Source organism: Diadema setosum, chromosome 5 (assembly GCF_964275005.1).
Source record: "Diadema setosum chromosome 5, eeDiaSeto1, whole genome shotgun sequence".
Classification (NCBI taxonomy): Eukaryota; Metazoa; Echinodermata; class Echinoidea; order Diadematoida; family Diadematidae; genus Diadema; species Diadema setosum.
In genome coordinates this window covers 8,265,200-8,283,766 of record NC_092689.1, presented here as the reverse complement: position 1 = coordinate 8,283,766, position 18,567 = coordinate 8,265,200, and the positions used below count along the sequence as shown (strand labels likewise).

The 18,567-nt window shown below is 38.2% G+C and overlaps 1 protein-coding gene across 1 annotated transcript in view; it reads right to left on the bottom strand.

Moving 5' to 3' along the window:
- Window positions 1-967: 967 nt before the first annotated feature.
- The window catches only part of LOC140228474 (sodium/glucose cotransporter 4-like), a 20,034-nt gene continuing 2,434 nt past the window's right edge, over window positions 968-18,567 (bottom strand). Inside the window, exons 3-12 of the mRNA XM_072308689.1 lie at window positions 15,359-15,523; window positions 12,925-13,111; window positions 12,153-12,361; window positions 7,042-7,177; window positions 6,012-6,113; window positions 5,358-5,553; window positions 4,354-4,744; window positions 3,369-3,530; window positions 2,655-2,745; window positions 968-1,194 (exon numbers count right to left, since the gene is read on the bottom strand). Coding sequence (XP_072164790.1) covers window positions 968-1,194; window positions 2,655-2,745; window positions 3,369-3,530; window positions 4,354-4,744; window positions 5,358-5,553; window positions 6,012-6,113; window positions 7,042-7,177; window positions 12,153-12,361; window positions 12,925-13,111; window positions 15,359-15,523 — 1,866 coding nt within the window. The remainder of the gene's footprint in view (window positions 1,195-2,654; window positions 2,746-3,368; window positions 3,531-4,353; window positions 4,745-5,357; window positions 5,554-6,011; window positions 6,114-7,041; window positions 7,178-12,152; window positions 12,362-12,924; window positions 13,112-15,358; window positions 15,524-18,567) is intronic.

Sequence of the window (18,567 nt, the reverse complement as noted above, 5' to 3'; positions counted from 1 at the left end):
TGCATCATTGACCGCATGTGAGAAATTGTGTGTGTGTGTGTGTGTGTTTGTACATTTGTACGTTTGCAAATCATGCGAAAAAGTTTTAAAATTGTATACATAGTTGGTTCGTTTAGTATGTAAATAGTTGCCCAGCTTTTCTTATAATCATTGATGAGAAGATGAATGAGAGTGCGTAAAATCAGATTCCACTTATATTCTAATTTAGGAGTGGGCAGATCTTTTAAAAAAAAATATCGAGGACACTAATGTTAAGTGGGAACTATTTATTTTGATAACACATACTTTCTTATATTAAACCCGAAAAGTGATTTGCATTGCTTCGATGAAGTAAGCTGTTTTGGACGAGCTGTAATATGTTATAGCTCGCTGGGCAAAAACATTTTTAGTTTTCGTGTTAACGAGATGATAGTCTGGCTAACGGCGAGTTGGATATGAGAAAATATTCGAGTTTACATGAAGTACATGAGTGAAACAATGAGGAACGGTTTATTTACTGTAAACTTGCACACGAACATGCCTTCGTAAATGTTTGTAAAGTGTACATTTCTTGGACATGTTGGAGGTTTTAGGTCTTTGAGCAATAAACTGTAAAGGTTCCGCAAAAGAAAGACAGGTAAATGTATAGTCATAATGCCAATAACACGGTCCCGAAGTAATAACAATGGGCTCAGTTATAAAAGGATACAGCTTTCTCAAACAGTCTTTGACTACAATATGTGAGGCAGTATTAAGCATAGATAAATGCCTAAGGGGCATACATCTGAGCTTTGATGCCAAGAAGGAGCACATCGGACTCTTATGTAACAATTCTATATACAATTTCATATGAAAAATAGGATAATAGTTATATACAATGGTTGTTATGATAAATGATAGTCTTACAACAGTTTATGAAACTCATAGCGGTGTATGTAGAAATTCCCATTACGGGCAGTCTCTCCATTTGCACCATACTTTACGTATTCTAGCCATACCATATGTAAAGAAATATGGCGGTACCGATGACAGCGCAGGCGAAGGCGTTGACGATAAGGCGGTCTCTCTTTGTCTGTATGACTTTCTCCATTTGTTGCTCCTCTCGCAGCCGCATATCCTCGTCCGAGACCGTGTTCTCATTGCTCGGCGAAAACCCGCAGAACCAGTTGTAGAATCGCTTGAATATCGATTGCTCGGCTTCGATTGACGCTGCCGCTGTGGATGGATTGGTTAACAAAACATTCATGGATTGATTGATTGATTGATTGATTGATTGATTGACTGATTGAATGATTGATTAAGTGATTGATTGATTGATTAAGTGATTGATTGATTGATTGATTGATTGACTGACTGATTGGTTGACTGATTGATCGATTGGTTGACTGATTAACTGATTGATTGATTAATTGATTAACTGATTGAATGATTGATTAAGTGATTGAGTGATTGATTGATTGACTGATTGATTGATTGATTGATTGGTTGATTGATTGATTGATTGATTGATTGATTGATTGAATGGATTACGGGTTTGTTCATTAGTCGGTTGTACATGTATAATCAAAGATTGTTTGCTTGATTGTTGTATTTCAGGCAGTTATATAATTGAGTATATGAATATAAGAACGACCCAAGTCCATGGAGGATCATTTCGAGTAAACTAAAAAAAACTAAAAAACTAAACTAAAATATCTGTTTTATTTGTCCAATAATATTCTATTTAACTGTGATGGGAAGGCAGCATTGTATATACAAATTAGAACATATATTATTATGACAATTAACATTTACATTAATTGTGGAGAGGCCATTTTGTGTGGTGGACTTGGGTCGTTCTTTGATTCATATGGACTTGGGTCGTTCTTTGATTCATATACATGATATTCTGCTATAGAGATGGGAGAAGGATGAGAGAGGGCGCTATAATATGAATGTAAGAATGACCCAAGTTCGTCATTCTTACATTAATATAAGATTTAACTCATTCATTTCAGGCACTTCCGGGGGTAATTAGGATTTATCATTTACACACAAGATGAGTCCATGCATAAGCTACAATTTCCCATGAAAAACTGAATTTGGCCAAAAATTGGACTTGGGTCGTTCTTATATTCATATACTCAATTGGTTAATTATCCAAGAAAATTAATTGGACTAATGAGAAGAAAATAATCATTCTTTGTCAGTTGAATCTTTGATTTATCATAATTCACCCGACTGGACATGCACCTAAAAAGAGAAAGATATTCATAAATAGGTCATTGCAATAAAGATAACAAGGTTTACTATTACTGACGAGGGAATAGTCGTCCTATGCCTTGAGGACGTATCAGATGTAACCTCTCCAAATCTTGATATGTTTGTGATTAAATCTTAGATGTAAAGTGACATTGCAATTTGGACGATTATTCGTTTAATGAAGTTCGAATTTGTCCAAGTATGATTTTTTCCCCCACACGGGTGCAAGGACTAGGCTTGCGTCTTTTGTAATCAGACAGTGGAGATATTTTGCTCCCTCTTTTTTATCGTGTGTTTGTGTGCGTGTTTGTGTACCTGTATTAATTTCTGTATTCATTTATTGTTTTGTTTGTTTTAGATTCAATCGTCGGAAAACTCATGTCGTCTTTTCCGAAACTAGAAAACCCGAATCAAACATGATTGTGTATACTCACAAGATCGATCCATGCATTCCACATCAGGGACTTTCTCGATTGCCACCGACGAGGGCGCTGCTTCGTCGTGTTTTTTGGCTTCAGCCCCGGCCTGTTATTGGAGAAAGTTGGGGAATACGAAGAATTTGACTAGAAAGTAAACCGGTGTTGTGATAGAAGACAAAATAGAAAAAGGGTTACACTAGATGAAGGAGGAACAGTTTAGTATACAATGAAAGAAGGGGACTTTTGCGAAAAGAGATGTAAAATAAATTTAATGGGAAATCTGAAGCATTTCGCTATGCCTATAGTATGCAGTCAGGCGACCCCAAATTATGACATCTCAAAAACAAACAAACAAATAAACAAACAAAAAAGAAGAATAGGCCTATTTGAGAGAATATCTAATACCAGGTAAAATGACGTTGCCACTGCTTGAACAAATCCGAGATGGTTAATTCTATGCCAGGTGAGTTGCACTATGCTAAGATAGTCTTTCATATCATTTCATTACGACATATTTTTTACAAGACATTGTTTGAAAGACTGTGACGGTCTAGAAATAGTTCCTCAGGCATGTCTGGAGGAAGTAAGGGAAACCATGACAACACTTAAACATATATATATATATATATATATATATATATATATATATATATATATATATATTTTTTTTTTTTTTTTTTGGGGGGGGGGACTCAAGAGATAGGAAATGACGTGGAGGATTGGAGGTACCTCATCGACCTTCCGATAGCTCTCTTTCATTTCCACAGCCTCTTGGTCCACCGGTCCGACCGGGTTGTCATTCCCGTTGAGCTCGGCGTTGAATTTCTTCTTCTGGGAAAACTCAAGTCTCTCCTCTCGACTGAAGCGTGTGCAATACGTGAGCCGATAGAGCTGCGATTGACAACAAACACAACATATGACCACACAAAGGAACGGTGTTGACGATAATAACCATCGTCTTAGTTATAGTTTGCGTTATATGTGTATAATTATTATGTGTGTCTAATATAATTGTGCACCTGTGTCTATTTTATGCACCTGTTAGTGCTTTCATTATCATGATTATCATGATTACCATTGCTGTTATCATTACTGTTATCATTATTTGTTTGTTTTGTTTGTTCATTTCCATCTGAGAAGATGGCTGGATAGCCCACATTCAGCTACGTTAAGCTGGTCTTCCATGGGGTCCAGTTGGATATGAGGTGGGACCGTTTCACCGTGTCAAACACCCTGCTCTTTGCGATGAGTAAATGAAGCGGGATCTTTTACGTGCATGAGTTGTTACTCTCTCATACAAGGGAACTCCGTTTTATGTTCTATCCGAGGGACAGAGTGTTTTGCCTCTTGCTAGAGGGGACGGTATGCTTACACACAACATTGCTCAGTCAAGACTCGGATTCGAACCCGGGCCCGTAGGATCGTGAGGCAGACGCTACCGACTGAGCCAACTCACCGCCCTTGTTATCATTACTACTACTACTACTACTACTACTACTACTACTACTACTACTACTACTACTACTACTACTACTACTACTACTACTACTACCACTACTACTACTACTACCACCACCTCCATCACCATGGCTACTATTAAAAGTAACCCTTACTCTTAATACTTCTGCTAAGAAAACTGCATTGAATGGACCAATGGTTGATTTGATTTGATTGATGAAGTTGATTTGTAATCGCAGCTACTAACGACACTCACGTATTCTTTAGGAATCGGTTCTGTCAGCAGACTTATCGCAAGCACGATCAGAACTGTCCAGCAGAAGAGGAAGAGGGCAAAATACATGTAATGGAACAAGAGGGCTTGAATGGCTTCAGGTCTGTCGTCCACCTCCCCGCAGCCGGGCTCGGGGTAGACGAAGTCGAGGATCATTCGTACGGCGCCGATAACCAGCGCACTCATCAGGCCCCAGAAGGCGCCTGTCTCGTTCACGCGCTCGATGAGGACGGCGAGAGTGTAGATGGCGGCCAGAGAGGGCGCCATATAGGAAGTAATCTGCTGGATGTAGTCGAAGAGTTTGCCGTTCTGACTGTTCTGCACGACGGGCACCCAGAGTACGCTGACTGCAACCAAAACGAGCACTACGATCCTGCAGACAGACAGACAGACACAGACACAGACACACACACAGACACAGACACAAACACAGAGAGGAAGAGGTTCGGTATTAAAGAAGAATAAGGAGAACATAAAGAGAAAACGGGAAAGAGAAACGATGCAGATGATGATTTAACCGAAAAGATCATCGAGTATTATGATAATTACATTTTGAACAAAAAATAACCCTATAGTGATTGGTTAGAAGAACTTCATGTGATTATATTTATTTTAAACTTTTTGAGAATGTTGGCCTGTTCAACACTCCATTGTATCCTTTGCAGCAGTACTTGCACGTCTCCAGCTATCATCTCCAATTTCATGTAAAAAGCTGATGTGTTTACACACTTACTGCGTTGTACACGCAAACATACATTCTGAATCAAACTGTTATGCAAACTGATACATAAACTTCCCCCATTCTTACTGCCGTTTTCATTTAATATCCTGATTCGATAAAGAGCGAGATTGCATTATGAAGCCAATATCCTATCAAAAAAAAAAATCAAATGAAAAGTATTTTGACGATAAGTTTGAATAGAATAGAAATATATTTGAATTAGAACAAGCAATGTTTCCCGAAGTGAACTAATTACGGTGCTAACCTCCCAACTATCATGAGTTCTCTATCATATTTCTGCCTCGATTTGGCATCTATCTTCGCCATGTCTTTCTCCGAAGGAAAACGCCGAAAATGCCGCCAAATGTCCATGGTGAAGATGGAGGAACCGCTGTTGAAGATGGACGTCAGAGAACTCATGAGGGCGCTAAGCATAACGGCCATCATCAAACCACGTGCACCTGTTTGTTAGAAAGACAGAAAGAAAGAGAAAGAGGGGGAGGAGAGATAAGTGACGTAATAATTATTGTTATTCATGTCATATTCGTGGTGGACAAAATCCAATATCTCTGACTGTTAGCTTATTGTGATTTGAAAATAACAACAGAAATATTTCTTAAGTCCTTCAATGGTCAGTGTCGCAAATTGTGAAAGTAGCCTAACAGTAAAGCCAATCGGAAATAATTGCCCGAACCACCATTATACTTGAAAATGTCACATATTATTATACATACAATTACAAATGTATTATGCAATGTGCATGTATGAATGTATATCTATATAATTATGATAAACTAACATTACATTTTTGATGATTTATTATATAGCATCATTTATATCTACATTCATGTAAATTGAATGAAAAAGTAATAGAATTTCTTGCGCAATTACGTTAACCAAAATGAATCGCATTCCTTACCTTTAGGAAGTAGATTCATGACCATCAGCGGGTAGGCCAAGTTTGAACAGCCATCTTCACTGCCGCAAATTTCTTCACAGTTTTCAACACAGGCAACAATATCTGAAATATGCAGGGAGAACCCGCCAAATATATGTATTCTGAACTTATACTTTTGCCTTTGTAGCTTTATCCCGTCATTTAGCCAATGACCTTCAGTATCGGTTACTGCGTAGAATTTTGTACACCCCCCTCCACACACACGCACATACACACACACACACACCACACACTCAACCTTACCACGGTATTGTATTATTGTGTTACCTGTGATAACCACACGCTTATCATGCACAAGTGGTCTTCGTACCCATCTACGATAACAATAAATATGCGTTACTATGGCATTCCATTTCACGCTGCCGTTGAACATGGCAGCCGATGTCCCATGATAATTTCATATCATTAATAACGATATGCCTTTATTTTCCGCCGTAAACATGACATGGTCACCGGATTCAAATGTCAAGGGAGGTACGTTTGTTTCCTCTGTAGTGGCTTATCAATCAGCGATGAACTTTGAGCATTGTAAGGAACGTAATGTAATGCATTGAGCCAGATTTAAAACAATAAGGCATCAGCTCAGTTTGAGAATAACTAGCGAAATCATAATTATGCTTTCATAGGAGGATTAAGTTTCCTTGTTATAAAACCTGAAGTTAGTACGTTATGGATGAACACAAGAATGAGCGAGCATTGGGTGTGGGTGGGTGCAATTTGGGTTTCTGTAGTCGTGCAACCTGCTGTATAAATCATTATTCTGATAGTCTCTTGATTGTCGTTTCAGGTATCTTTACAAAATGCTTGTGTTCAAAGCATCTAAGTCATAATATTTAAGTGGTTCGCGTCTTTTCCATTCAAAAATATGATATTGAAATATGATGTAATTTGATAAATTGACACATGTTTCCTTTGCCACTGAGGGCAGTATTATAATGGTATTTATCTGTAGGGTATACCAAGAAGGTATCACACACGTATAAAAACGGACCTGGGTAGAGAATGCGAGCTACCATGCCAGGCATGACGATGAAAAACAGCGGTGTGATCTTGCAGATGCCGGCCAGGATTGTGCCCCCCTTGCCGTGGGAGAGATTCTTGGCAGCGAGTGTGCGCTGGACGATTACCTGCGAGTCGAAATAGGGTGGGAGATATATCGAGAACGATTATGATAATCATGACGACGATGATGATGATGATGGTAATGGAAGCAGTGATGATGGTGATGATGATAAAGCTATACAGAGTGTTGGAGAGCGCCAACTTCATTAGAGGGTCACTAACGCCTTAGAATTGTGCACTCGTCCTCTAACAAAAATCTTCTATTCGGATCATGATCTGGATCATCACCAAAACATTCTCCTACCATGAAATTTCCATCTAACTCCGTTCAAAAGTTTTCGAGTCATATTACTCAGAGACAAACAAACAAAAACAAACGAACATCTAACAACCAAACACACTGTTTTGTTTGGATTGACTAGATACCTGGATCTTTGGAAAAGGAAGAAATCCTGACGTCACATAGTCTAAGTTGCTGTTATGTTGTTGTTGTTGTTGTTGTTGTTGTTGTTGTTGTTGTTGTTGTTGTTGTTGTTGTTGTTGTTGTTGTTGTTGTTTTTAAACCCTGATATGTTATTACCTGGTTGGGCTGCTGTGAATAGGTTGGAAAATAATACCAACTCACTGCTCAGTGATTTTGACCCAAGATAAGCAACGCTATACATATGATAATAGGTATTATAATGTTTGTGTCATAAAAGAAAGAGATTAGTGGATTAGGATAAAGAATAGAAGGAGATGAAACCAAAGATTTGAAATGGCAAGCGGTGCTGAGAATAAAGATTTATGCACAGGAGATTGGAAGTTATGAAGTTAGTATCAATGCCTCGAAACTTGCATCCTTCAATAACCAACCAGCTATGATTTTTATGGTTGAATATTGTAACGAATATGATCTAGGTCTGGTGTAGGAGAATATGTCCCTCCTACCCTCCCTCCCTTTCACCTCTAACTTTATATATACATGTACGTCTTTCCCTCTCTCTCTCTCTCCCTCCCTCTCCTCACATCTTCCCCCATCACCTCTACCTCCTATCACCTCTACTTCTCTTCTGTCCACTCTGTCCACTCTGTCCATTTTCCTCCAACTTCTCTTCTGTCCACCTTGGTATAGAAACGGTGCACTGGTATACACAGGTGTGTATAAAACGATGATGTACATCATGTATTAGGACTGTGTGTGTGCGATGCTGGTGCACTGAAGCATAGCCAGCAACTGAACAGGTCCGTAACCCCTGCCCCGTGTTAGTAATGGGGGCAGTTGCTCTTTGGCCTGGGTCATTAACGGACGCACTGACCAGTTGCTCGTAGGCAAGAGTTAGGATATAGAATACTGGTAGTTCACTGAAATTAAAGGACAAGTTCACCTTCATAAACATAAGGATTGAGAGAATGCAGCAATATTAGTAGAACACATCAGTGAAAGTTTGAGGAAAATTGGACAATCGATGCAAAAGTTATGAATTTTTAAAATTTTTGTGTTGGAACAGCTGGATGAGGAGACTACTAAAAGGCTCGTATTATGTGTACAACAGTATAAAGAAAATATAAAGAAAATTCAACACATTTTCACTTTTTTTCGCATAATAAAAGAGCACTTGACTCGCCTCTTTCTAAATGCAATGGGAATGATATTACCCATAACATACGTCGGTAACGAGTCAAGGGAATGTGTACTTTTTTCAAAAGATGAAATTTTGTGAAATTCTCTTTATATTTTCCTTATATTGCTGTACGCATGTGACATCATACACTGGAGTAGTCTTCTCATCCAGCAGTGACTGCACAAAAACTTCAAAAATTCATAACTTTTGAGCGGATTGTCCGATTTCCCTCAAACTTTCAATGATGTGTTCTACTAATATTGCTACATTCTCTCAATCCTTATGTTAATGAAGGTGAACTTGTCCTTTAATGCGAGACATCATAGTGGATACCCGCGGGTCAGCATATATTTTTATTTAACTGTGACTGCATTTCTTTTTTCTTTTTTTCTCTCTTTTATTACTTTTTTATGTCTTATTTTTCAGTGCTTTGTTCTGTTGCTTCAAGTGTGTTCATACCCATTTTTGTACATATGTTATCTATAGTTCAATAAAAACATTAAAAATAAAAGAGTTAGGATACGTTGCTCATAGTGCTCACAGCGGGGTACCCCACCCCCTTATGAGGTGTCTCCCTTCGCTTCGTGCTGACTGGTGTCTGCAATATTGTCACTCTCTTACTAGTCTTGGTTGACCAAGCCAATAAAAGGAGAAAACCAGAAAGGTAAATATGTGATCCCGACTAATTTATTTTGTAACACTCTACGTCGATTTACTGAGAATGATCTCTCTAATAGGGAGATAGTTGATGATGTATGCAGATCTCAATCCAATGGTGACGTGTTTGCCTTTGTAATACTTGAATGGTGAGTGGTGAACTTGGTGATGTGTCTGAAGTCACAATATACTTATGTGAGACGAACCAGCCAGAGAGAGGGTGGAGGTTCAAATGAAATCTCGCTACAATACGTGTTGTCACTTTCAATGCCCTTGACCAGTCAGATGACAAAAATCATTTTTAGGTGATCCGAGTATCCTTCGGATCACCTTCTGTATCTGTACGGATTCTTTGTTTTCCTTCTTCTTCTTTATTTCTGGACAAAATTTGTGTATCGGTTAGCTCAAAAAGTCCTCTTTCTATCAATGTCAAAATTATACCATCTATGTATCATGTCCCAAAGACGACGGGTCAAATAAAATCATAGTGATCAGTCGACAATGACGTAACTATGACGTCATTATATGAAAACACATTCTCATTCATATCTCATTAATGGAATGGATTTTTTCAATGAAATTTACGTCACATATAGTTCAAATTAAGCTGATTCTACTCATGTTTTCAAAATTCATCTTTACCCTTAAAACTTCTAACCCTTCAAATTTCTATAAAATAACTTCAGTTTTTCTTTATTATTCTTTCTTCTACTTTCTGTGCAATAGATCAACAACAATGGCTATCAACCCCATATTTTGCACGTATCTAGTTCATATCACGTACATTATTTCATAAAATAACAACTACTTGATCGGACACCATCTTGGGTATGTAAATTTAGGTCAAAGGTCATAAATGTTTCGTCCTGTATCTTGGTCAAGTCATGTCCTATCTTTCCCATATTTTGCACACGCAAAGACCATGTTACCAGAATCATTTCACAAAATAACCACTTTTTGCTCAGATGCCATCTTGTCTGTGCAAAGTGGGGTCAAAGGTCATATGTACTTCTTTCTGTATCTTCGTTATGACGTGTAATCTTTATGGGAGGAAATTTTTCTATATGTGAAAATTGACATGATTGTCTTTATCGACCACTAGCTCACTTACCCTTCGGTGAATTTCTCCCAGATTTTAATATGTTGTATAATAATTCTACCATACAAATCCGCGTCTCGCTATTCTCCCTAGGGAAATAGTAAAAAAAAACTATATCACGCTGGTGAATATAGCTGAGACTTTGCGCTATCGGATGTGTGCCCTTCGTGTTTTCGAAGAAACTTGGTTGAAATTAAAGCTTATCTTCGATGTATTGAGATATTTCTTTCTTTCTGCAACTTTCTTTACAATAACTCAAGAAAAACAAGCCCTATCAGCCCCATATTTTGCACATGTTTAGTTCATGTCATGTACATTATTTCATAAATTTAAAACTACTTGATCGGACACCATCTTGGGTATGTAATTTAGGGTCAAAGGTCATAAATGTTTCATCCTGTATCTTGGTGAATACATGTCCTATCTTTCCCATATTTTGCACACGTAAAGACCATGCTACAAGGATCATTTCATAAAATAATCACGTTTTGCTCAGACGCCATCTTGGATGTGCAAAGCGGGGTCAAAGGTCAAATTCCTTCATTCTGTATCTTCGTTAGTGTATACGGAATTCGGTGCCAAAGATGGCAGGTCTGACTCCCTTTTCTAAATGAGAATCCAAACATCACACGGCCAATGTCCCCTCAACACCGATGAAACCTGTATGGTCATGCCTACTTGGATCAGGACGCACATCACTGATTTCCGAAAAGATCGGATCACCTAATTTGTCAGTCTTGACAAATTCCAATTTTAAATCCGACTTTTCTCGTCAGGATGGACGGTGACCCCCCATTTTCTTTACATATTCTGAAAGCTGATGAATTGTTCATGTCATTTCATGGGTTGGCGATGCTGGAAAAATGATTTAAAAATATCAAATTTCTTAATAAAGTAAAAAAAGTAAATTTTCAAAATGACGTCATCAAATTTCAAGTTCACTCGAGCGTATCTCACTTATCCTTTACCAATTTTCACCCAGATTTCAGTATGTTGTAGCTCATTAAATTGTCTTTCATTAAAGTATAACACAATTTTGATTGGATGACGTCATCACCTCGTAAAAATGGATTGAAAGTAATCTTGTCAAATTTGACCAGTTTACGTGTTATCTCTATGGGAGTGCAGTTTTTCTGGAAATGAAAATTGACATGACTGTCTTTTTCGAGCACTAGCTCACTTATGCTTCGGTGAATTTCTCCCAGATCTTAATATGTTGTAGCTGAGACATTGTGCTATCGTTATTGTGCCCTTTATTTTTTCATACGGTGTCGGAATCAAGTCCAATCACGTATATTTTCTTTTCTTTTTCTTCTACAATCAAAAGACATGATTGTATATATATTTTGTATTCTTGTTTTCTTGTCAATAATTTTGTAATCTCATCATTGAGAAAATGGAAATATGAAATAAATTTGAAATACAGTTGAAATACAGTTGAAATACAGTAATTGTAGTTGTAGAAGTAATGGCAGTAGTGGAAGGGATTAGTCGAAGAAAATAGTTATAAGTAGTACTGTCTAGCTTAAGCACACACACACATACACACACACACACACACACACAAACAAACAAACAAACACGCAAACATCAAACATCAAACATCGAAGCACACACAAGACGATCACCACCGAACGGGAAAAAAGATGGTATAATGGTCATCGCTCACGGCGGTCGGACCTGGTCGGTGGTCCAGTACCACAGCGACGCCGTCGTCTGGCCGAAGATGAAGCCGGGCCAGGGGAGGTCGGAGTCGATCGGATCGCGAAGCATCGAGAAGAAGTCGTCTCGCGGCTCGCCACACTCGTTGCCCCCGTACTTCGTTTCATTAGGCACTGCCTCGCCGTAGAGCGGTTCCAAGTTATCATAGCCCCCGATGGCATTGAAGGCTGTGGATAAGAAATTGAGAAAGATATATAATTATGTATAATATGAGGATAGAAAGATAGATAGATAGATGGATAGATAGTTTAATAGTAAGATAGAGAAGAATATATAGTGTATAGAGAGAAAGAGGGAGGAGAGAAGGAGAGGCAGAAAGATGAGGAAAAAAGAAGAAGGGAGGAACGGGAAAGACTAAAATGTTTATAGATATGAGAGATCCTTGCTTTATCCTCCGTCAGCAATATACATCTATTCTTTGAACTTTCCTGTTATCAATACTATTTATGTTTCTAATAACGCTACTACTATGCCATTACTGCCATTTCTGTTTATTGATTTTGCTGCCGTATTCTCTTCTTAAATTCCTTATCATTCTCAAGTGCTACTTTTTAATTTTATTTCCTCGGAGGTGTTATCATTCATCTTTTGTTGAGAGGGGCAAGCCTTCCTAAAATTGATTCTACTCCTCACTGATTTATTGTAAACTTTCAAAATATTCATCATTGAGCTAACTTGAAATGAAAGGCGTGCTTTTTAGAAGCTCCACCTTCAATGAACCCACACTTACATTCAATGCACAGCCAAAGGGCGCCACCAAGCATAATGATCGCCTGTACCGTGTCGGTATAGATGACGGCCGCCAGCCCGCCGGTGACCGTGTACACGGCGGAGATGGCCAGTAGAACGAGAATAGAGACATACAGGTTCCATCCAAGGGCCTGTTCGATGAACAGCGCCCCCGAATAAAGATCCACCTTCAGGAGACGGGGGTTAGAGAACACTGATTAAGATTCCGTCATTTATGCTTGATGTAAGAAAATAAAAATGCTTCGGATTGACAACGTTTTGCTTTTGGTGCGTTATAGTAGAGAGCATGAATTACATGTGCCTGTGACCAATATACAGACGGAATGGGAGACCACCTGTTCCATTATAGAGCGCCGGTGCGGCTTTCTACTAATCAGGGAGGCCCTGGAGTAAGGAACTACCCATTATAAAATAAATACAAATAAAGAAATAAAACCACTTTGAAATATTTTCACACCAAGACAGTGAGTATCACGAAAAAAATCAATCTTAAACAACTAGCGATTCTAAAGGCATGATAACGTGAAATCGAGAATCAGTCCTCTCATACTCCACCGATCCCACCTCATTCCATTGAGGACCTCACTAGTTTTTATTGCTTGTTTGAGTATATATGATAAAGATGTGACAAGTGCAGTAAAATAGTTTTATTGAAGCTAAATGGTGCATTTATGGGGCTGAGCTAATCTGTATGAAGAGGCGATATGATAATTAAGTCAAGAGTAACTATATAATGGAAATGATGAATCAATGAGATTGACCTGACCTACTGTAAAAGTCAATATTTATTTGTCTTGGGTTATTTCGATATTACCCTTCAATTGGCAGTATTTTACGACTATTTCCTCACATGAAAACAATTTCTAATCAGTTTTAGATAGATTAGAAAAGAATAAACGATGGAAATTTCTATGACTGAAAATAATTCACTTTAAATTATCGCAAAGAAAGTGAGAGAATGGAAGGCGAATAACACTCTGGACTTTGAAATGGCGGTCCAGTGTGCGAGGCTTAACAAGTGTTTACGACCCTGGCCAAGATTTGTTTTTGTTCTTGTTTTTAACCCACGCTGTTCCTCTCGATCCTGACCTGGGGCCCGTTTCATAAAACTTGTCATCAGTGACAAGTTGTCATAGATGTGACAAGCTACTGAAATCCTTGCATCTCATTGGCTGAGAGCAAATTTGTCATAGAAACGTGGCAGTTGTCACTAATGACAAGTTTTATGAAACGGGCCCCAGGTGTACAAAATGGATGAGTGGCAATTCTGTGGTAAGAGCGGTGTTAACTCTGAAGAGGCTGCACTGCGTAAATAAGACTATATCTTTGTTGTTAGTTATGGTATTATTACCACATAGCAAATGGTCTTCTGATTGATCACTTGTGTCGGGACAGCGACTCCAGAATCAACCACATTGATCATCAATGCATTATCACTCATCACAACGGTCAAATCTTCTACGACATTTTCTGCCGCCATCCAATATTTATTCGTCACCTGTTTTGCGTCAGTATGTTGTAAAATGGAACCATTGCAGTGGTTGGATTACATGGGTATGCCTTCTCTAAACACTTCCATCGTCACCAGTAAATGAAACTCGAGGTTAAGTAAATCTTCAGGGACTCTCTTCCCCCTCATAGATAGTGTGTGTTTTCGGTTGGTGCGGATTGATCACTAGTGTTTTGGCAGTCTGTAAATCATCGATCATAAAGGAGCGGATGCTATTACGACACAGTTTCAAATTGGTCCAACTCGACTCTACAATGAGTCCACATCTTTCGATGATATTTAGTATCATAGACATTCTATAGAGTTACACACCTGCTGGTGTCAGTCGCAATATAGCTATGCTGTCGGAAATTTTAGACTTGTGTTACTCTGGCTCCAGAGTATATTAATCATTGTTAATCATTGTCACGGAAAAATATAGGATAGCGCCCCCTATTTTTGTATTTCGATAAGAATGCATTTTTATCGACATTATTAGATTAAACCTACACAATGATTTTTCTTTTGCTTAGAACAGATATCATTGTCTGAAAACAAATCAAACGGAGGTATGTTCAAAAGATAAACTGTAAGACATAAAGAACAGGTTGTTTTTTTGTTTTTTTAGACAAATATACCATATTAAGAAGGCACGGTTTCTTTGCATTTCATGGTTGTGGCTTTACACCTTTCATCTTTGAGACATCACAACCCATCAGATTAAAACAAAAGTGAAAATGATTTCATCTTTTTGCTGCTGTTTCACGTCCACATTCCTCCCGCTTTCATGTTCGTTCAGCGAAAGGTAAATTTGCCCGTTGAAGAAAACTTCATGATTGATATGACCTTTGAACCGCCTCTGAACAATCAATTAATCTCCCAAATAGGCAAGTAATCGAGAAGGGATGGAATATTTTCCTCTCACCGATATTTTCGTGAAGATGTAGAGTATGAGAGAGACGAATGCGATGATCATACGAAGCCGAACGCCACCGAAGCGCTTCTGCAGGTACTCGGGCAAGGTGAAGATTCCGCTGGCCAAATAGACAGGTAGAAAAACCCATCCCAGAATTTGGAGGATGATCAACGCCTGTTCAAACAGTAACAAATTGTATTTACCCAGAATGTAATTATAAATCACTGATTCACAGAATTGACATATAAGCCAAGATGGGGGTAATTTCCAAAAGAAGTGATATACTACTACACATCTCCGGTAGTTTTGAATCTAGCAGCGTCCTTGGTGGCAATTTTGAAATACAATTATAATGCCCGATATACACAATGCAATTATTGGCCATATCTTTGTTCAACTAAAAGTAGACTTTCTTATTTTCAGAAAGGATGTATATTATCATCCTGTGAGACAAATATTCGGATTTCCTTCTGTAGGCCAAATTACCATTGGGGCATTTTTTGGCGCCATTTTGGTTGACTTTACAATTTGTTCAACTTGAATGTGCATTATAAGAGTATGCATTACACTGGTTTTTACACCATGTTCCCCACCCTAGTCACGGAAGAGTTTATCATTTTCACCTTTCTGTATCCATGCGGAAATATTCAAAATGTTTTTGGCGGCCATTTTGGCGGCCATCTTTGACATTTCATAAACCTCAAAGATGCTAGAGTTGTAGCATCCAAATTCGAGTTCAGCAACCTCGAAATAAGACTGCACCATCATGATGAGGACGGCGGTAATTATCCTCTGTCAGATTAGATACAGTTCATTATTCCGAAGGTTTGTTAATCCAAGAACGAAAAAAAAAAATTCTTATCCCGCAGGTGCATTACTTCAAAGAGTAAATGAGGCTCATTAGTATACTCCCCTTTTTCTCTGTTTTGGATCAACGAATATTCGGAAGAACGAACCCCACATTTTCGGACGAAACTTTGGAATACCGAACCTTCTGAGCAACGCCACAAACCTTATTTCACTTTGGGATTAACGAAGGTATAGAAGTGTAATTACTTTGAATGTTTCTGAATAATGAACATTCGGGAAAATGAACCTTATTTCATTTCCGGATAAACGATTCTTCTGAATTATGTATACCCAGGCCACGTATTGCATTATCATGTTACGGGGATTGATCGGACGGCAGTATATTCAAGCCAACTTAACAGGCGCGGTGGAGCACCCCAATTATCTCGCAGAAATCCATCGGCAGCCGAGCCTCATTTGCATAAAGTAAACAACATGTACTCGCGTAGTTGAGAAAAAGTAAACAACTTCTCAAGCTAATAACAATTTAAGGAAACCTATTTTCGGATTAAAATTGAGTTAGTTTGAATTTGAAAACATGTCCGAATATGCACATATAACATATTAAAGGATTTGACAATGATAAAATGTGAAATTTTAGCGAAAACCTGGCGAGCAAAATTACCAAAAATATGCCTCGAAAATCATCCTAAAATTCACGAAGTGTGATTGCGGAACCAAAGCGCCATTCAAACAAAGTACACCGAAATTTGTTTATCTGCTTGCATTTTAAATGTCATACCGTAATATTCCCGGCCATGGTTGTGTCGGAAAAAAACAGAAGGTGATGTCAAAAATGACACGAACGCAAAGCGTACAGGTCGGTCCCATGTATATATAATCGCGTGACTGTAGCGTCGCATGTCACAGCACACACAACGCTTCGCTGCATGCAGCGTGCGCGGCAGCAGCTCAGCTGCAGTCACCACCGTGCGACACTCAGCAAAATTGACTGCGTCACATGCAAACCAACAATGAGCACGAAATCCTGAATCTCACGTACCACGCATGCCCAATATTACGGGAAAAGAAATGACGTAATTTTCAATTGTTTCGCTTACTACAATTTTCTATTCCAAACCCTGTAGAAACATGTTGATTTCTCAAAAAGTACAGGTGGAACCAAGCGAAAACTTTCAACATATATGGATTGAGGCCTGATAAACTTATGTTGCCAATTTCGGACACATTGGAGCCCGGCCATAGTCCAGTCGGAAAAAAACAGAGAGCATGTTTTGCGAGAGGTGATTTTCAAAACGCTTTAATATCTCAAGGTCTAGTGCAGCAAATTTCATAATTTTTTCATCAAAAGGAAGGTTTTTAAAGACTTAGATAGTGTGGGAAGTTTGAGTTTACCAACGGCACGCATAGCGACACAAGGAGAAGGTAAAGATTTGACTTTTTCATGCACACAGTTTCGGGCAGCCGTGGATGCCCGTTGGAAATTCAAATAGAACGGGGCGATAATGAGATGCAAATTGGGGTGCTCCACCGCGCCTGTTAAAACGAACGTCCTGTCAGTTTGTTTGTTCAGCTGCAAGTTAGTTATTTTCTGTACTAACACATTCATATGAATCCTAGGTAAAAGAGAAAACTGTGGAGGAACCCTGAAAATTAGGCATGCAGAGGTGATACTGATTATGATTGGAGTAGACAATGATTATCATAAATTATTAACATATATTAGCAATTCTGAAAATGACAATGAATACTGATGACAAAAATAACATTGTTAAAGAGGAAATCCAGCCCCCAAACAAATTTGTCTGATAGAAAAAGGGTAAAATCTTTCCAGTTCAACGGTAAAAATTTGACTGAAATCGGATGAAAAATAAGGTAATTATGAAATTTTGAAGTTTTGCTAATTTCTGCAAAACAGATTTTGTACAGTGGATATATGCAAATGAGTGAGCTGACCATGTCATAACCTCCCAATTTTCCATTCATCGTGTAAAAAAAAATGATGAAAATTCAATGTTTCTGTCATTGAAGTCTAAAACATGATGTTATTTCTGGTTTAATAACTTCAAAATAGTGATCAGTTAGATATACCAGGATTTGAGCCTCGGGCATAATTGTGTTTTGATAAAAAACTAGAAATTTCAAAATTTTATGTACAAACTATATATACGGCAAGTTGTGAGGGAATGACATGCTGACTTTGCCATTTGTATATTCACATTGACTGTTCAAGAACTGTTTCCTGAAAAATTAGCAAAACTTCAAAATGTCATAACTTCCTTATTTTTCACCCGATTTCGATTGTAATATTTTACTCTTTCTTATAAAACTAACTTTTGTGTATTATTTTGTCTGCATTTTCCATTTAAAGTCATGTATGTAGGCCTACAGAGAATGTAGTAATATCA